At 36.9% G+C, this 21,772-nt stretch overlaps 1 protein-coding gene across 1 annotated transcript; it reads right to left on the reverse strand.

Annotated features, from left to right (window-relative positions):
* Nucleotides 1-281: 281 nt before the first annotated feature.
* On the reverse strand, nucleotides 282-21,043 carry LOC104401221 (alpha-1,3-mannosyl-glycoprotein 4-beta-N-acetylglucosaminyltransferase A-like). The gene is made up of 8 exons (XM_010018202.1): nucleotides 20,974-21,043; nucleotides 18,313-18,443; nucleotides 17,560-17,667; nucleotides 16,959-17,152; nucleotides 5,293-5,371; nucleotides 2,886-2,952; nucleotides 1,385-1,497; nucleotides 282-1,219 (listed from the first exon to the last, which is right to left on the reverse strand). Exons 1-8 carry the CDS (start codon nucleotides 21,041-21,043, stop codon nucleotides 1,193-1,195), a joined length of 789 nt encoding a protein of 262 aa, XP_010016504.1. The 3' UTR covers nucleotides 282-1,192.
* Between the last annotated feature and the right edge of the window lie 729 nt (nucleotides 21,044-21,772).

Raw genomic sequence — 21,772 nt, forward strand, 5'->3', positions numbered from 1 at the left:
GCTTGGTGTCGTCGGCAAATTTGCTGAGGGCCCTTCAATCCCACTGTCCATGTAACTACTCACTGTAATGAGTATGTAATGTATCTAAAATACACACTGAGGTAACAGAACTTTTTAAAAGGAGACCTCTGTAGATCAAATGTATCTAATTACTATTACTTCTTTTGATCAAAGTTAACCTCTGTCACTCCAAAGCAAAGCTGGAGAATGATTTTTTTTTTTTTGTTTCAGTACAGAAAATGAATTTGTCCAGGCTAGGAAATGTCTACAAAGATTTTTAGAAAGAACTGTTTGGAATTGAAAAAATTCTTCTAAAATGCAATGGATTCAATCTAAAATCACTGCAGATTTTGTACATAATACGAAACAAGACATTTTGGCATGCTCTTCATGTGGCTACAAACTGTACATAGTGGAATTTCATAGCCCCAAAGAAAAATGCTCTTCAGAACTCTGTTAATGCCTCTGAACATCATTCAGATTCCATGTACAAAACTACATAATTTAGAAACTTAATCTAGGGTTTTTTTAAACATGGCAGTATATTTGAAATATGGTATTAATTTATGTTTGCATCTCCAAAGAAAAATGTAGAAAGATAACTTAAACTAGAGAATTCATAAAAAAACTATATCAATTTAAAATTTTACTGCATAAAAATATGTACTTTTCAAATTATTTTAATAAATTAAATATCCCTAATATTTTTAATATATATCCCTGACTGTCTATAAAAGAGGGTTCTTGTTATAGAAAATAAATGGAACTCCGAAAGTACCCCCTTCATAAAACATATTTAACAATAATTATATTTTTTTCTTCTTCTTCAAGGAATGTAACAATATGTACAACTTCTCTATAGTACTATACTATCAAAATAGTACAGGTTAAGCGTAGCAGGGCTCTGTAACCATAAGATGGTAAAGTCACATTAAAGTGGAGGACAACTTCGGCCTCAGACGAATATTATCAGTGTGGAGCATCAGTTTCTGGATGGATCAGGTAAGATGGGGTCAATACAATCTTCTCTTCTACAGTAGATTTCACAAGAGGTAGAGTTCAAGTGAAAATGAAAGAAATTTGGAATAAGGTGCATGCTCAGTATTTTCAATTTGTGACTTGCTAAGGATATCAGATTTTATTGGAAAAGTCTAAGGATTCTTTCTTTTTCCTCTAAAGCAGATTTCTGTGATCAGTTTGTAATCTTTTTAATATGAATCTGAAATAGAGAATCAGAAAAAACAAAGTCATGTTTTAGGGTATTACATTTCTCAGCAGTAAGACGTAACTGCTTCAGCATTAGCCAAAATTTTGAGCTTCAAAACAGAATGAAGAAATCTCACATTTGCCAGTTTCCTTTTTAAAAGTTTATACCACCTCTCACCTCATTCAGAATTGCCCAAACTGCTGAATTCTGTATCACTGAAAGCCGGAATGATGAAATAGGGTTTAGGCTGGGGTCAACTGTTCCTTCAGCTACACCGTTTTCAAATTTCCCTGTAAGAGAAGGGAAAGTATATCCTCAATTAACTCCTGTTCAAAGAATTAAAGTACAAAACCTGTGCCCCAAAAAATGCATCTGTAATATCACAATTCACAGATAAATCACAATGAAATCTACTGCTGGTGGCTGTAGGATTGACTGGTATCATTCTCAAAACAATTTTGATATCAGATTCAGCTTTGCAACACCAAACAAGATAGGCCACAAAACTGATCAGAGGGCTGGAACACCTCTCCTATGCGGGAAGGCTGAAAGTGTTGGGGTTGTTCACTCTGAAGAAGGGAAGGCTCTGGGGTACCTTATTGAGGCTTTTCAGCACTTAAAAGGGGCTTATAAGAAAGATGGGGAGAGACTTTCTAGCAGGGCCTGTTGTGATAGGATATGGGGTAATGGTTTTAAACCAAAAGAGGGGAGATTCAGGCTGGATGTAAGGAAGAAATGTTTTGCAGTGAGGGTGGTAAAACACTGGAGCAGGTTGCCCAGATGGTGGTAGATGCACCATCTCCGGAGACACTCAAGGCCAGGCTGGATGTGCTTCTGGGCAACCTGATCTAGTTGAAGATGCTCCTGCTCATTGCAGGGGGTTGGACTAGATGACCTTTGAAGGTCCCTTCCAACCCAAACTATTCTGTGTTTCTAAGGTGGGGCACATCATCAGAGCACACCTATCCAAACAGCATTACATGTAAGAATAAAAAAACCTTAGAAATGTCTAAGGGTAGGAGCACCCAAAATGATTTTGGCACAGAGTTTTCATTTAATTTCATGGAACTAAACATGAAGCCCCTGGCTTATGTGTTTTCAAGAAGGCTTATGTGTTTTAAGGACAAGGGATATCATTCATGCTTTGCTTGATGTATTCCTATTTAGAGGATCTTCAATTATATTAGGAGGAATAAGAATCCAATCTAAAAGCCCACTTAGACTTTACACTTAAAACATAGACACAACAACTACTATTCACTAAGATGAAAAAGCTTGCTCTCATTGTAACAGGGATACCCAACCTATGTCCAGCAATTACATAAAATCCACGAGTAAAATTTCTTGTCCCTTACAACGGGTATCCTGGCACTCTTCCCAACAGCCACTCGGCTATGGAAATGTCAGTCTTGGCCCATGGCAAGATAGCTGACTGTCTGTAGGGCGAGTTCAAACCCAGGCCACACATACAGCTCACATGGAAGCACTTGTACCATCACAGGACAGCAGAGGTAATCTTACACAACCTGGAAATGCCTCTACATTAACCTTGTGACTGACCCTGGCAGAGAAGTTAGATGCAGCTGCACTGCAACTCGGGGTTACACATTTGATCTTAATGAAAATGTCTTAACTGTTGCAGTAGTAACAACACACGTTTCTTTCCACTGAGACGTACCTATCCTGAAGTAACCGTCCTCCAAGCGTTTGTCTTTGGTTTCTTTGCTTAATACCAGTTCTTCATTCTAGAACAGAAAAGCATAAATGCGATCATTTATTCTGACATGCCTTTGCCAGGGAAAGACAAAGGTGTGTGCACTCTTGTTATATATTCAGCATCCATCTTTTCTAAATAATTATGAACCAGGCTAGGATAATTATTTATAGCCTTAGACAAGCCAACACAAAGAAGGAAAAAGCAGCAGTGTTTCGGGACTGAGCGATACTTGGCTTCAAAGTAGAAAAAAGAAGTACTTTAAGTGCCCCACGTAACTCACATGGTAACTGCCATGTGAGCAGAATACATAGCAGACACTGGCAGATGCAGCATAAGAAAAGCAAAGGCAGGATCTTGCCTTCTTTTCTCCTATGGTTGAACCAGAGATTTCTCTTATGACAAATGAAACTTACAGCTTACTTTTTGCTGTAAGAATTTGGGTGAGATGAAAAGCCATCAACCTAGCAAGGGAAGCACTGCAGTTATTGCTGCCTCACTAAAAAGGGATGGCTATCAATAAGCATCTTTAATAAGCACAGAAAAAGTAAATTGCAGACTAGAGCTTCAAGAACAGCTGGAAAATTACAACCAGAATCACATGATCCAATACTAAAAGACCCACAATAAGAATTTCCTAGGAAGCAATTAAAAATGCTTGACAAAACAGGAGATTAAATCCATCAGCTTTTATTTCATTTTATTTCGTTTCTTTTCGTTTCATTTAATTTCATTTTATTTCATTTTATTTTATTAATTCCTACTTTTAAGGGCAGCTGCTTAAAAAGTGGTGGGGTTTTTTGGTTTCATGGGGGGGGTGTTGCAATTTTGTGGGATTTTTTGGTTGGTTGGTTTGGTTTTGGAATTTGGGTTTTGTTGGGTTTTTGGAGGGTTTTGAGTGTTTTAATTGAGTCCCAGACAAATCCAGGCTGGGGATGCTCTGTTTTCTAAGGGCTGTTTTTTGTTTTTCTGAGTTCTGCTTAGGGAGGGTTAGCGTTGAAGTACCTGAACAGGCTTCCAGTTCTTCTGAAGTCTACGGTGGAGAAATAGTTCTCTCAGGAGGGTACCTATCATTCTGCAGCCACTGTCCACATATTGGTGACATTATCTGCTGACACCAGTGGCTTAGGAAGGGGCCAGATGCAGAATTTCCTGTTTACTTCTCCACCAATTGTGTCAATAGCAACAGAAGCCCAATAGCACTCCATTCTTGAGGAATGCTCTGGTCTGAATGATACATCACAGCTGAGTGTAGCCAAAAAAGAGATGTTTGATGTGCATTTTTTCTCATGATCTTGTGTACTCTTGTGGTATTTTGGGCCCACATGAAATGAGAGCTGCTGCTGCCTTTGTGGTTGAGTATATTTTCAAAACTCTTGAGAAACAAAACCTATAAATCTTATAATATGATATAATATTCAACAACGTAACATCCCATATATCATGTTGTGTAATTAGAATCAACCAGACAAACTTCTTTTTAGGGGTGGGGTGGTCAGAATTTCCTATTTTTGCTCACTCCCAAAGAAGGCAGACTGCAAGACTGGAAAAGTGAACTTCTCCTTGCTCATCTACTTTAAAAAAAAAATGAATAAATAAAAAAATTCAAAATATGGTTATTTAAGGCAAGATACCTACACAAAGTGTATGGGACAAGAGAGGATTACTTTGCTATTTTCACAATAAATAAAAAATAAGATAATAAATACAGTAAAAAATAATAAATAAGAACTTGACTGAAGTAATACCCTATTCCTCTCACAAAGTTTTGTGATATAAATGGTTAGCTACAATATCTAGTTGAAGAAAAAGAACCCGTACCATCTGGCTTCCATCAAGAATATACTTTAGGTAGTGTAGTGCCCTGCCAAGCAAAAACTCAGACTGAGTTGTGGGGAAAAAAAAAATAAATTAAAAAATCAGTAATCAGGAGAAAGAAACACATTTGGTTTAAGAGTACAGCTATTTCAAGACCTAGTAAGGTTTGGATGTGTGTCAATTCCCGATCCAAGGCTTTTTTACTATCAAAAAGCAGACTGACTTAGCTTTCATGTTTTCCAAAATACATAGGAGAGGAAAGATCGTTGATTTGGGGTTTTTTTTAATAGTAGCAGTGAATTTTAAGAAAATGAGCTTTTTCACCTCCAGATTACCAATAGCACTTGTGGCAGACTGCACTCTGAATGAACATCTGAATAGTTACAATAGTTTTCAATACATAGATCCAATTAAAAAAAGAATAAATGAGAGCATCAGAGCATCAAGGTCCTACAGCTAAAGAAGTATTCAAGTCTCACCCTGTTAAAAACGTCAATAAAATTAGGAGGTTTTGCTTTTGTCTTATAATGGTGACAAATCAGTAAATTTGTACCTGAAAAGGCAAAACTTCCACAGTTGTGTTTAGAAGTATGTCTCCTGGATGCTCTGGATTGCCACTGTGAAACAAGTACCTATAAATGAAAAGGGGAAAATGAAACACTTCATATGCATCAGTCAGAATTAGCTGACTTACTATCTTATCTGTTAATAGTCACATCACAGATGTTATGATGCCAAACATAACTTTTATATTGCACCTATCTCAGCTGGCAATAAGAAATGAAAGATGGATTCACATACTACCATAACTGAAATGGCTGAAATTCTGCATTTTTTAAAGACTAGTTGGGCAATATCTTACTTAGAAAGGTAGTCTCCATAATTTGATCTTGACAGACTGCATTGTATGAAGCGACCAACTCTGTAGTCATTACTGCCTGGCATGCACTGCTGTCACCCCCAGAAGTGGGAGCCCTGCCTTCCTTCAGCCTCTCCTTATCACTCCCCACCACATGTCACCCCTCTTTGTGCCCACAGGAGGAACTCTACAGATCTATTCTGAACCAGTTCTGCGAACCCATCCAAGTCAACATTTTGCTAGGCCACTTTCCCCCAGGACCAGATCACCACCCTGGTTCGCTGTGAAGTCTCATTAATGACTGTGCCAGGAATTCCCAACCTGTATTCACACCCTTAACGCTACCTGAATTCAAACTTCTACTCCACAGACAGTTTATTTATTAAAAAACCAAACCAAACCCAAACAACCAAAAGCATATGGGTTTTATGCATATATATACACAGAAAAGGACTTTTGTATATATATACCTGTACAAAGCCCCTGTTACCCTCATTCATCTAATGAAAAGCATCTTTTTTTTTTAAATGGGACAGAGTAAACATGTTTAAAACCATACCAAAACCATCCCTATACGTAACAAGCAGTGAAGTGCAAGTGTTGAAATTCTATCTGCCTGCTTTCAAACAGCTTTTGCAGTACTGTTCATGTGTAAATAATGTTACAAAAGACAGTTTAATTTCCCTTCCTTTATATATAACACAAACTTCATATTCTTTTGAATACATATTATGTAAACAAGTAACAATATTTTTTACCACTAGGTGGTATCAAAGCCTGGAAAATTGATCATTACTTACCATTTTTTCTAGTAGACCACAGTTTTATTCAGATTCCTGTCAAAAACTACCTAGATATCACACCTACTCAGATGCCACTTTTAACAAGCCTATTTTACTTTTAATATGTGTAAATGAATATGTAAAAATCTATCAACACATTTCAAACCTTTCTTCAATTGGAACTTGGAAAAATTATCAGTAAGCACCATCTTCCACATTAAATACATCACCAGCTGGGGACAAAATTAGTTCAGAAATTATCACTTGATTAAAATTACAAACATTAGCTCAATTTGCAATTTATTAAGACATAATTGGAGATGCAAATTCCAGTTTGTCTTTATCCAATATGTTGAAGCCAGGTACATACTTGCCATTAATCCACACTCTGCAGCTACAAGACAAGTAGAAGAAAACAGCGTGCTCTGACCCTGAATTAGAAATGTCCATGATTCCAAAATGATAGAAGTAATTAAAAAAAAATACACATACCATTTATTTTATCAACTCAGAAAAGGAGCAAAACCACACACTGTGACGTAAGAAGCCACAGTGATTTCTATTGTACTGCTTTCAGCAGAACTGCACAGACTGAACTGCAAAACAAAACCGGATTCAGTCAGCTTCAGCTTCAAGTACATGCTTCAAGAAAAATAATTTCCCCACTGTAGTTTCATGGAAAGGTTAGTCAGTTCTAAAGTACACAAGCTACCTACCACATCCACAGTCCTTCCAAGAAAAATCTTGTGACTTTTTCTAAACATCTGAAAAAAACCCCAGAGACTTTATGATCCTTTCTAGGAAGATGCCTTTACTGTACGTTTCAATAATAAGCAAAACAAAACTCTTGACAAAGCTGACAAGAAGCTAAAAGCATATTCTGCTGTCGTCTGACCTAGCAGATGTAACCAGCCAGCTTCAGTCTGTCAGATCCCCTAATCATTACTGGGATTTTTTCTCTTGAAAACATTGAAAATTCTAAGGAGACTTATTTTAAAATGTAAGTGATCAAACACACATACTGAAGGTGCTGCCATCAAACGCTCCAACCAAACCACAGGCACGCTGCTTTTCCTTAGTGCTCACTAGTTCACAAATCTTACTTCTGAGAAGACACACCTAAAAAGCCACAAAGAAACTCCTTGTGGTGTGCGATCACTGTGCTCTCAATGAACACTGATGACTTTGGGATGTCTGGGTGGGATTTTTTTGGGAGGGAGGCAGTCAGAGGGGAAGTCGTGGTGGTAGATTCTTCTCCTGTTTGCTTGTGATTTTTTGGTGCATGTGTTTGTGTTATTTATTTGGGGGTTGTTTCCTCATTCTTAAAAACAACCCTGCAACCATTTCTCCTACTATGCCATCAACTTTTGAAACTGGAGTGGGGTTTCCTCATCCCAGCAGGTATCACTCCATTTAGGGCAATGCACTCCAAAGCTGGCAGAGTTTACAGAAGTAATTAATAAATCTGATTGTCAGGTTTCCATCTAATCAAACCTCCTGCTTTAGTATGTTTTCTATAACTATCCATCTACCCATATGCACACACATGTATATGACACGTGTCACATCTTATTTAAAATTATGTTTAGAAAGGGATATTTTTGTATCTGAACCTTGTTTGAACCCTTGACAGAGAACACCTACTTAGACATAAAGAGTTAAACAGATTAACAACAAAAGTATGAATATGCATACTCAGTAAACTCACGTCTGTGATGAGTCTTTTGCTTAGAAATAAAATCTACAAGTTAGAAAATTTCATTTGACATAGATTAAAATTTAACTTATAAACAGATAATTCTACAGCTCCTAAAGTAAGTGTCATTAGCTATTCTTTTGTAAAATCTGCTTTCCTGACATACTGATAAATCACAAGCTTTCAAGGTTTTCAGACTATGACAGGTATCTCTCAATACAGATACTGAAAGACTCGGAAGCAGCTGTGCTTTTGTCTGCTAAATTATTCTGACATCTATCCCGGGATTTACACGTGACAGTCCATGCAAACAGTAAAAATACAGTTTTTTTTCTTTCTAGTTAACTGACATTTTCCTTAGGATGAAATCACTAAGATATCCTTGTCTACCTGTTTAAATATAACATCTTCTGCACCATTCTTTCAAATTAAAATTCTGAATGCCATACACCTCTAAGTATAGTAATCCTGAACAAACACAAATTCCCCAAAGGAAAAAAATTTACTACCTTGTGGAATATTAGTTCACAGCTTTTTTTTTTATTATGAAATAGAAACATGGACACATTTGGACATTCTCAATGGAAGTCATCAGAGAAAAGTAACTCTGGTAGATGGAATATTAAGGTATCTGAGTCTTGAGGAACCTTTTACTCTGGCAGTGTCCTTTTCAAGAGTTAGAGGTCGAAGATAATAACTAGCTACTGTAGGCATTCACGAACAGAGACAGCCTCCTCTCTGCCAGAAGTTACTAGATGTTACTTACACACGTTGCTCATGACCTCAATGTAGTATTAGAATAATAGAGAATGCTAAACATGAACACCTCATGTGGCACAAAAAAAATACACAATGTTTCAAGAGCACTGAATGTTTATTAAAAAGAAAAAAGAAAACAAAAAAGAAAACCCAAAACACTCAAATAAAATGGAGCAAAGCTGCAAGTTCTCATATTCAGTCACTTGAGTATTTACCCAAGTTGAGGGTTTGATTTCTTTCTATGAAGTCAAACCATATACAACTATAAAATCAAGCCACTTGGAGGGTAAAAAATGGACAACAAATACTGAGCTAAAACAAATATCCATCCTAACACACCAAGGGAGGGCATGATTATTATTAATACACTAATGAAAGATATCATTAGTTTGCAATGCAGTTAACTGTTACAGTAGTTTGAAAGCCTACACTCAGATTAAGAACTCCCTCATGAAAGCACATAGAATGATTCTCATCTTTTGTAACACCCCCCCAAGTATGTGTATAAAATAACATAAATATTACTAATCTGCACTGTTAGATTTAATACTCTTGTTTGAATAGCTAAATTTTTCCAACATCTATACTTGTAAAAAAAAAAAACAAAAAAACCCAAAAAAACCCCTTAGACAACCAAACCCAAAATCCCACTAAACACATCTCTTTACCTTCCTCCTAGTTTGCTTACAAAGGGAATGCATCTCTCCTTTTCCTCACATCAAAGCCTATTTAGGCCCAGAAAGCTGTTATTTTCTTTATTACCTTTTTTTTTCTTTTAGGCATTTAAAAAAAAAAAATCTGTCTTGCTGTCTTTTATATTTTATTTAAAGAAATAGAAGTGCTAATGATTTTTTATATATAAAGTCTGATACTATGCTTTTTCTATTTTGTTGAGCAATTAAAAATTAGATCAGAAAACAATAACTTTATCAGTAGATTATGTGAGCTTTATAAAAGGAAGTAGCAAACAAAAATTCTTTAAAAAGCACAATTCACATCCACTATCAATGTATTTTGTTTTTATTTTGAAGGAAACAAAAGACTTCTCACTCGATGCTGAACAAATACTCTAAGAATCTATTTATGAATGCATAAACTCTGTAAACATCAGGAATCAAATCATTTTCTCTACCTACTCTCCTTATGTGTCTCTCTAGCAATCTGATGTATTTTAGTACATCCCATTTTCAGAAAAGAAAAAGAGGTAGGAAGAAAGCAGAGAGGAAATGTTTCCTTTCATGTTTGAGAACATTATCCATAGCAACATGCAAGTGTAACAGTTTTTAATTCTGCACATTTTTGTAAAAGTAACATTCAGTCAGCAAATTTTTGGCTCTACAGATGCCATCATCCACTTCAAGAGTCATTATTCACCAATTCTACCCAGTATTTTTGATCGCTGGATGCAAATGTGGTAAAAGAAATCTAATCTACTCCTCCCTCTCATTTTCCCAGAGTTCTCATTAGGAAACATTATTTTACTGTCACTGGAAACTGGTATTAGCCATGCATTATTTTCTTATGCAAAATACAAACAGAAGATGAATAATTTCTTTTCACTCTCTCAAGCTCAGTTTCTTCTCCCACCCCCTATGCCTCTCAACCACTCTTTTGCAAAAACTGCTTATACTTCAGGAAAAAAAAGAAAGGCATCTTAGTTCCTCGAGTCTATTAACTTCTATGCAAAATGCCTGGTAAGATTTCATCTCATTTCCTCTGCCACAAGCAGCCAGTCTAACCGTCTATATATAAACTGAGTTGCACATTTTTGAGCTGTGAGGGATGAATTCTCCATTCTTACATGAAGTCCCAAACCAGCACATCAAAAGGAGAGAATTTGCTCACATTTGTGAAAGGACCACAGAAGTAGCCCAACTGAAGAAATAATGGTGGGATTTTGTGGTTGGGTTTTGCTTATTTGTTTTTTATTTGTTGTTGTTAGGTTGTTTTTTAAGGGAGGGGCTGTTCTCTGTCCTGAAATCTCTGCTCCTTAGAAAATTTACTTTTTTTGCCACTGCATCGGTATTAGTTAAATGGTCCTTCTGTTCTTTCACAAGGTTACCTCTGCTGAATTTTTAATCCAGTGACATGTAGAAAGGCTTTTCTTGTTGCTGGTTTTTCTGTTTCGTTTTTTTTGTTTGGTTGTTTGGGTATTTTTAATACACACATAAACATGTTTTCCCCCCTCCAGTTTAATTCCCCAAAGGCACAGATGATAACTCCATTCAGTTTTCTTAAACATGGCATTTGCCACCATTTGAGATTACACCTGGGTACGAGACCTCATCTCAGGCTGGCAATTATGACATCTCAGAGACTCAAACCCTTCTGGAAATCAAGTGAAGTATTTTAGGGTATCTCAAGTGGTATTAGATATCTCATGTTTAGGCAACAGCATTAGTCTCCAAGATTTCTGACTAAGAAACCCAGGAACACTGCCAAATATACAAATCTTGAATATTAGTACCATTAAGGAGGAAGCAGCATGTCCCTGGCTCAGGCTTCTTTTCTTCTGTCTCTGATCCATACTTCAGGTTTTTTCATTCTTTTCATATGAAGTTCTTGCCTCATTGTTATGGGCAGAGTTCCATGCCCGGAGCAAACAGCATCAGTGGCTGGAAGCCTGGCTGCCAAATCCCTGTTGTCAGTGCATCCAGTTGAGGATGTTCTACTCATTAGTACAGAAGCTTATATAAACACAGAAACCAGAGTCCTCAAATTCTCTCTTTTTTTTTTAATATATAAACTAGGATTATTATCCCACCTGACAAACACCAAAACATTTCAAATAATAACAGACTTTCAAATATTTCCTATTAACTGACACCATCATTACAGCTTAATAAAATGAAGATGCCATTAAACTTTAATAACTGTATTACTGTATTCTATCTTTAAAATCAGAAAAAAGATTATTTCTAAATCATATACTCTGTGTGTGTGTATGTATGTGGTTCTTCAGCTAAAATTGCCCAAGAAAGGTTGAACATACTGCACTGCACTGAAGGAGAGTTTCTATGCTCAGCAGTGACTATGAACAAAGAACAGCTTATACATCAGTCAAGTTATTCCTCAACTCATCTAAAATCCAACCAATTTTGCAGTTCCCTAGGTTTTAAGTGGCTGTTACTGCAAAAGCAAATTATGAGAAAGTTCCATGCCACTGTCAGTTTTGAAAAGCTGTTTTTTCCTTTGTAATGCATTTGCTCTTGTGCATCTACCCACAGGAGGACTTGCATCCCATAGACAGATAATTAACTACATTTTACATACATATACGATCAACTGCTATGATACTTTTTGGGTAACTTTTTTGTACTTAAAAAGAAAATTAAATTCCTTTTAAGTTTTCACTGCTAGAGAACCTGTTTTAAAAGCTGCATTTATTTTCCTTTACAACGAAGTGGCACTAATAACAGGCAAGCAACTGTCACTTTTTATGTGGGTATTTTTCAACACTGTCACAGTAATTTCAAAGCAGACAAAATAATGTATATGTTTAGTTACCAGGAGTCCAACAAGATTGATTTTCTAGCTGAAGTCAAATATTTATTTCTTGCATGATTAGTAAAATCCTATGTTGTGAGAACATGCCACAGGGAATAAGTGCGAGGTTAACATCACATGTTCCCTGGGATTTCAGGGTCAACAATATGGAAAATTAAGTGATTAATCTGAACAGCACGTTCAGTACCTATGCCAGTTTCAGAACACAAAGTAGTAAATGTAATCTACAAGCTGATTTGTCAAAGTATTAAGATTTCAGTTTAAAGCTGAAATTTTAGTCAGCAAATTGTACCTCATAAAATCACTTTATTAATGTCACATTAGGATGACTACACAATAAGTTGCTAAAAGAAGAACACAACTATGGGGCAGCTACAGAGCTAGCAGCAGCACTGGGACTGAGGGGATTAAAAACAATCAAAATCAAACACAACCACAAACTAAATTCCCCTCCCCAAAACCAAACTCTGCCCATCCTTTTAAAAATATTCGAAGTAACACTATCAAGCAGTTACATGTAAGAAAGGATAAGGCTCATATTTGAAAAATACAAAGCAAATTTATATGTGGGCTGTATATATATACACACACACCTGCGAGGCTGAGATAGGGTTTGGTGGATTTATTTCCAGCATAAAATACATCCTTACCTTTTCTTGCACCTTTTAAAAATTTACTTAATAAAGATCAGCATTTGATAGCAATTTATACTGAAATAAATCTGAATCCCTTTCTGTAAATATCCATTCCAAATTCTTATTGCAGAGAAGCTGACAAGTGTAAACATAATCTAGTTAAAACAACCACTAGTTATGTGCTTCCAATGGCTTATTCAATGTAATTAGTGCACATCTTCTCTGGAAAGATTTGTGGCTGATTTGTACCAATCACATCTATAGGGAGGACTCTGAAACTTAGGCAGTTCAAAAAGAGATGGTTGTGGTGATGATGATGGACATGAGCACCACTTAAGTGCTGAATGGACCCTCTTTCTGGGATTCTGGGATGTGTTCTTTTGCTTTGGTTCTTATTTTGGTTTGGTTTTGTTTGGGTTTTTTGTTTGTTTTTAAACCAGGATCACATTCAAAGTTTATTGATCTCTGTTCAAGACTCATTACTCATGCACCAATATTTCAGAGCTTCCTACATACAAAAAGCCCTCAAAGCAACTTCTGAAGCCAAAAGCTCTTCACAATGTGCTGCTAGGGTACAACACTCCTCACTGACATCCTTGAAGAAAGAGAGTAACTAATAACGAAAAGAAGTATCTTGAATCTGTTATTTATAGTGAGGAAAATGAAATAACATTCAGTACTAACATTAAAGTAGTAATAATGTATGCTTCATAAAGAAACTCTTAAATATAACTGTCAGTTTTAATAATTAAATGCATGCAGACCAAAATAGCAAAGTGGATTTCAATAATTATATAACAAGTTAAGGGAGCAGAATTTCAGTATTTCCTATCTTTACAATGTAGGCTGTTTTGAGCATGTAAAATAAAGTCCATCCATTTGTTTAAAAAAAAAAACAACAAAAAAACCCCAAACAAACCAAAACACAACAAAAACAAAACAAAACCAAACTCACCCCCCCCCCCCCCCCCAAAAAAAAACAAAAACGAAAAAAAAACCCACACAAAAAACCCAACAAACCATACCTTCAACACTGCTGTGTTGAATTTGTTTTAAGAGGAAAGTAGTGATCTACTTTTGTTCTCAGGAATATACTATTGAGAGGTATATATGTTCTTATTGCAAAAATGAAATCCTAGCTTACTATTAAGGGACTTCAGTGGCTGGAGATGCTTTGCTTGTTAAAAATCCCTATAAAGGTTCAGTACAAGAGCTGTTACTAAAATGATCACTTGGCCATTTCAGTTTACACATACCTCCAGGTATGGTTTAGAACAAGCACCATCTATTTGACTGCTCAATATTCAGCAGGGATCTGCCAACCAGGTCTTACACTAAATAGCCACAAGTGTTCCTTTCTGCTCACCAAAGTGGGCTCAGTTCTTACTTTAAGCTATTAAGAGGTCCTTGCCAGTGTTATCCCGACAATATTTTCAGATCTCAAAATTGAAATACTTAAGGAGTTAATGAAAGGTAATTATTGAACTGTTACACTCAGCAGAAAATTTAAATTCACTTCAGTAAAGCATTTGGCATGGAAAAACAAACTATAAGAACAAGTTAATGCTCTGTCAGAGTGTAACAGACCTCCCATTCAGTCAGAGTTGTGGTCAAGATTTCCGTTAAAAAACTTGTTTATTCAGAATTTATTATGGGAGTTACTAAGCAGCTACACCTCAAACTGACTCGAGCAGAAAAAGTTTTCTATAAATTCAAAGAGCTTCTCTAATACTTAAAGAAGAAAGGAAACACGTATTGCATCCCTTCACAAACACAAGATGGCTTTCAAAAGCATATTTTCTACTCTTAATTCCCACAGTCAGATATATGTCCCCACCAATAAGTCTTCGTAATGCTCAGTCCACTTTTCCTTTCCTGTGTTTCAACTCACAGGTTACAGCTTTATTTTAGACTGCCTCAGCAAGCACCCTTGAAATATCAGGCAACACCACTGCTCCACTTGACCTTCACCTACCAAAATCCACTGCTGCAGTTGAGCAAACAAAACCAAGTCCTCAACAACTTGAAATTACATCTGTAGCCCTCCCTAATCAGCCACTGACTTCAAAAAGGCAAAATCTGGCATTTTTGATGGCACTGTGGCAATAGAAACTAAAATTGTAATAAAACTTTTAAAGTGCTTCCAATGACAGTCCAAACAGTGTTATACATCATTCCAAACAGGTAATGTTGTTCTAATCGGTGGATTTCCTTTGAGAAGCAACTGAATACAAGATGTTCCTTTTCTTCTAAACTAAAATGCATTTATTCAGTAAATAACAACAACAACAACAGAAAATCATATCCACCTCTACTGCTGGGACTATTTACATAGCAGGTCGATGCAACTATTTTAGGCTTAGATTCAATTTTTCAGGGCACAATAATGAACACTCTTCCCGCCTTTTGCATGGATAATTAGTACTTACTCATTCCCTCAACCCTCTCACCATTAAGGAAATACATATCAAAAAAGATTTTTTTCAGACCTGTGCACACCGTTTTTGAATAACAGTGCTGACCTATGATACTTGCTAGCAGTGCTCTCCAAAGTTGCCATTGTGCACTTGAATCATCCTAAACCACCTAAGATTAACATTTGCTGCTTACAGTTACACTATTCATGACATAGATGCATATAATTTTTTAAAAAGTAACCAAAAAAACAGAAAACAACCACCAAGCAACAAAACAGGAAAACAAAACAAACACACAAATAGGACATTTACTTCATAATTTTGAAAGGGAACATTTGATCTAAAAGAAATCAATGAATTCATACATCTGAGTTGAAAAATATGTATTTTTTTCAACTACTGGCACAGGATAAAAAAACTATTCTGCCTTGAATCCAAGGAGGTATGGCAGTCATATTGCTCAACGCATGCATCTTGGAAAGCTAACCAGGAGAGTCTTTTAAACCATAACGATCAACTGAAAGAGTAATTTGACTTCTCAAATGACAAACTTGAGTTTCATAGGTCAGCTGTTTATACGGAACAACACAGTAACAAGGAAACTACTGATCCTCACTGTTGCGCTAAGCCAACAAATCAAAGACTTAGTCTTTGATTATGTACCAAGGCACAGAAGTTGACTAATTGGATTCAGGTCAGGACTGCAAAAAGGGCTGCTTCACAAGGAAAAGCATACAGTCACACTGATACAAAGAAACTTTGCTCTACCAGACTATAGGTACTGGTCTCATAAGGTATGTGAAGAAAGGAGAAAAGGAATCCACTAACATAATAACATTTAAACAGACACTAAATAAACAATTTATTTTATGAGTCTTGGACTACTATGTTGGCAAAACAGTAGAAAGCAAAGCAGCAAATGAGCATCAATAAAACTAATGGATGACTACACTCTAAAGCACAAGCTCTATTACCCTTATTTAATTTAATCTCAGATTAAATAAGACAAAAAGAAGTCACCTTTAGTCCTCTAATAAATCACAGATATTTGTATTTCAAGGGCATCCTCCTCCCCTTTTATTTTTTTGTATTTTTTAATTCTTTCAAATAGGTCAGCTTGGAGTCTTAGCATGCTGACTTTTTGCAAGCCCTAAAGCTACATCTGGAAAACATTACCATTCAGAGTTCCCAGCTTTCAGATCTGGGGACATCGTGATATGCTCCAGCAAGATTTCTGATCTGGACAATCAAGGGACTGAGGCTGCAGGGCACAACATACTGTACCATATACCATGCTGTACAATTGCTCTGTAATTAGAAGCAGACCAACCTAATACAATCAAATTGGCTTCTTCTAAATTCTCTTATGAACATTCAGAGAAGCACCAGTTTTGAATTGTGGAAGAATTAGAGGGAAGACATTAATGAACATCGATTCAGCTGAACTCCAAAGACCCTATGTCATTTCACTTCAGGTTATAATGATAGCCCCAAATTCTATCTTCAGACATTCTAGGCAAAGGGGCAACTTTAGATACAAGGCCAAAGGCAAATGGTTACTTACCTTTCTACATTGACTGGCTTGTCAAATTTAAATAGAATATAATCCCCAGCAACTGGTGTGACAGCCCAGAAAAAATCTTCCCCTACGTAGGTTTTTTCTAGTGTGTGTCCCTGGTAGACTTTTAAAGATGTTGAAACCTCTGCAGGTGGATTCACGTGGATTTTATGCAGTAATGGTTTCAGGAAGTCTTTATCCTAATTGAAAGACAAACATCGTGTTGGTCAGATAACCTGTTTCATTATGCTGCCTTTTTTTTTCCCCAAGTGGTTAGACTTAAAACAAACCCTTGCGTAAAATGGAAAATGAATGCATTACTCATTTTTGGGTGTATCAGATCTTACTGATAAATAAGATGAACATTAAAGTAAAAAAGAAAAAAAAAAAGATAAAACATCTCCTAGCAAAAATCCACAAAACCAAGCTGAGATTAGCACTTCTTATACTTGATTGTAACCAGTTTAAACCAGATTTCATTCCAACTGGAGTAATATACAACATGCTTAAAAGCGCCAGAGAACAAGAAAATGCCTTTTCTCAAAGGCTTCAAAGTTTTTCATTTAATAAGCCACTCTGGAAAGGAAGGAATATTTTAGGTACTAACTGTGAGTTTCTGGATCTTTCCTGCTAAAGAGGAGTGGAGGCCAACATGCTGGAAAAGAGAAGGCCTGAAGCGTATCCTCAGGTTAGATTTCTGTCGATCACAATGTTTCTGAAATAATAGGCAGAGGGGGAAATGGAAAAGGGGTTAAAAAAAAGTCACATTAGTAAAACCAGCACAAGGTTGCTGAGTTCTTACTGCAAGTATGTGACATTAGATGAACAAAAAACACTCAACGAGAACCCAGACCTATTTATCCAGTAGTCCTTTAATTCCAGAATTCTACCACTAATGCTGTGCAAACCCAATACTATGCAAGGCTCTTGCACAGAACCTGTTTAGTCAGTCTTTCAGCAAGGGTGCTACTTAAGAAATGAAGGCCCAATATTAAAGTTTATTCCCCATTTGAAATCTTCTCTATGACTGCTACCTAAGCAATAGCTTTCTGCAGAGCCTCAGTGAATGAGGGGTTATGTGAATGAGTTTAGTTTAGGATTGTTACACACAGAAATCAACTAGACTTTTGGTTTTCATTCTACTGCATCCATCTCCAAAATCTGAATCAATAACAGTTCTAATGCCTCTGAGAACTGTCTCTCTAAATTTCTTTTTGAGAGTAAAATCTTGGTTGGAAGAAAGACTCTTTCAGGACATGCAGTATCCGTAATACGCACTATGCTAGCCTCCAGCTCGCCAAACCAGTTCACTCACCATCATGAAAACATTTTAGAAGCTTTATAATAAAAACAAACTTACAGCATCTTTCTCAGGGTTACACACTTTCACCCAGAGGATATGGTCCAGCAGCCAATCAATAGGTTTCTCCTTATAAAACATAAATATGAACTCTACAATAAGAGTGATATCTGGAGACTGGAACATTTTACCTGTGATGATATTAAAAAACACTGGAGTTATTTTAAATTGAAGATAACATTGTCTTCTGAAACCAGTACAACAACAGATGACAAGTTTGTGCCAAGACAAGAAATGTTAGCAATGAACAACCTGAAATCTCAATGTTATTAAAAGCTCCATACACTACAGCTATGTAAAACTAACTAAAACACCTATTCAAACAAGAACTCTTTGCAGTATATCTTGGTGCTATTGAAATATTCAATATACAACATAGTCTCCTTAAGAACAGAAATAGTCAGTCTGCAAAAATAGAGGAAGAAGAGTTACGGACTTGTGTCTATTATTCTCCATGCCACATGTAAGCTTCAAGCATCTGAGACAAGGAGCTTTGCACGTGTTATCTGCTCAGTCATACAACTTCAGCATTTGCCTGTACAAAAAGCAAAGGTGGAACACCTACCACTAACTCCAGAGCCTTCTGCATAGTAAATCAAAGGGAAAGAAAGAAGCTACTAGAACATAACCAGAGACAATGCAACTCAAAAATGGAGAGATACCACATAGCAGTGACCAGAGGTTTTTTTCTGAAAGGCAAAGGCCATCAGCATATTCATACTGAGGGCATTTCCAACTAGCCATACTCAAACCAGTCAGCTGCCTAGTAGAAAGTCTAAGTCTCTCCCACAAAACCGGCAAAACTTCTTTGCCGAGTACTGCCATGACTTTGGGCGTTCCAAGACAGCATACTGCTTGGTCAAGCCTAGGTGGACTTCTGGGTGGCACAGTGCTACAGGATTCTTGGGATGCCTGCAAACTGTGACCCTTTAAGAAGGCCTTGGCAAAAGAAGGAAACTTACTGTTGATGAAGAAAGTCTATTTATTATCAACAAAAGCAACTATTTACACGGTTGTGGAATACACTTCACTGCCAGCACAGGTGTCTGAAGAGAAAGGTGGCCGCTTAAGAAAGATGCCATGCATGAAGACACTGCTACCAGGAGCAACAAAACTGACTGGGCTAGCCCAAGGCTGAAGACAGACTGACAACAAGTGCTTGTACCAGGGACTGAGCACCAACTAAACTCCCAAAGGTACCTCCAGATTTGAGGGTGGATTCAGAGAACATTATCAGGTTTGCAGATGAAGTCTGCCTCTACCTTGCTAGGCTACAAAGGAGGAGGCAGGGAGAAAGAAATCACAGGACAACGAATCTCTCGGGAGGACACCAGCTGAAGTGATTCAGTTCTGCAGATAGTGGGCAGTGCTGACTTCTGCTTGAGCTCTTGGGACTGCGGGCACTAATGGATCAGAGTCCACCAGAAGCTCTTCTCCAATGCCAGTCTCATGTCTGCCCATGCATGGCAACTCTGCACAACACACTAACATGCAGCACTTAGGCATGTGAAATGTGATTTGTGTTTTTTCCACTTGTAATCTGAGGCCTTCATAGGCTTTTTAAATAAAAAGTTCCACAAATGGCTAATATCTTCTCCTTCTACATTTATGAAGAACAGCTGGAGTAGACACTGAGAACAGGCTGCCCTTTAAGATGGCAAAAACACTCCCTTCACGCATCAGAAAATGGGATTTAGTTCTCATCTACAAGAGGACATCATCTCGAAAAGCCACTAAGGAGCTATATAGGCTAGTCTGGATTACAAATAGGGAACAATGTTTTGTATGAAGGTTAAAATCTATCAGCAGTATAGCACTACTTGAACAGATGGCTGAGTGGAAATGAAGAAATGGTGCAAGCGGCCTACCTTATTTAGCCATTAAGGAGGATGGTTGCATTTGCATAAGCAGAGAAATGTAGTGATAGGACAGAGGGGAATGGTTTTAAACTAGAAGAGAGTAGATTTAGATTAGATATTAGGAATAAATTCTTCACTGTGAGGTGGTGAGGCCCTGGCACAGGTTGCCCAGAGAAGCTGTGGCTGCCCCATCCCTGGCAGTACCCTGGTGTAGTGGAAGGTGTCCCTGCCCATGGCAGGGGGTTGGAACTAGATGATCTTTAAGGTCCCTTCTAACCCAAACCCTTCTGATTCTATGATTCTAAGAGAGGGTATACCTGAAGTATCACCCTGAGCAAGTACGACACAAAAAATAAAAAATTATCTAGTCTTAAGTGATTAGGAAACTATATTTCCACTGTGAATGTACTTGTGGACTATCACCCAGAGCCAGACACTCAGTTACTTTCTTTCGAGGCTCAGTGAAGTCTGTAGTTCATAGAAGATTAACGCAAAGCAGCATAAAAAAAAAACCCAAACAAACAAAAAATCACAACAAGAAGATTAGAATTCAAATCCCTGTTGTAACAGGGATAGAAAATTTCTGTACTGAAGCAGGTGACTGAGCCTGGCACAATATACAATACCTCAGAGTAGATACAGTATGCCATTGTAGTAGAATATATAGCAGTAGTAGTAGATATAGAATGTCATTGTTAGCTTACACATAGTAGCAACAAGGATATTTTTAAAGGAAAGTATCAAATTTGCAGGGCCCTGTTATGTGTGCTCTGACACTATTAGGTATCAGGCTCTTACATACGGAGATTAGCTTTGCCAACATCAGGATCTCGAACTGCAAGATCCTTTATTTTGTCAAAAAGCAGACACATACTTAGAAGATCACCTATAGGACATTGCCCTTTCCAGAAAACAGGTCTGATGCGATCTCATTCCCTTCTGACTAGTATGAAATTGGATAAGAACATAGCCACTGAAATAATACTTATTTTGGAATTCTGAGATGAGTTTGGAGGGGTCTGCACAAAGCTACATCATGATGCAGTTCAGTAAATATAGACACGAAGCACATGACAAAAGTCCCAATTATTTCATCTGTTGTAATGATGCTATATTCATAAAGCACACCATGGGGTGGCAAAGTAAATGTGGCAAGACATTAACTGACCTGATGCTACTTAATGAAAGTTGTCCCTTACAGAAACCTGTAATTTGGCTATTTATAAAGCAAAACCATTGACATCACTTGTGCTTCTTGCAATGAGGTACTTAAATAGGCATCTCCACTTGAAAATAAGCTGTAACTAAAATCTGAAGTTCCCCCTAAGCAAGGACAACTCCTACTAAACTAGGGACAACTGCTAAGCTTTCTTCTTTAAAGACATGAAAGAAGATGTTATGATATTTTATTAATATATTGTTACTATTTGTTACTATTTACACTCTGTATTATCTTTTTTTTTTTTACATTATTTGTGGAAGTAAATATTTTAAAATGGGTAGGAAACAATCATATGATTTGTACAATGTTGTGTAAAATATTCATACAGAATAACAGCTCCTTCAGATTGTCACACTTCCAACTAAATGGGCTTCCAATT

Source organism: Nestor notabilis, unplaced genomic scaffold, assembly GCF_000696875.1.
Source record: "Nestor notabilis isolate BGI_N333 unplaced genomic scaffold, ASM69687v1 scaffold14687, whole genome shotgun sequence".
Classification (NCBI taxonomy): domain Eukaryota; kingdom Metazoa; phylum Chordata; class Aves; order Psittaciformes; family Psittacidae; genus Nestor; species Nestor notabilis.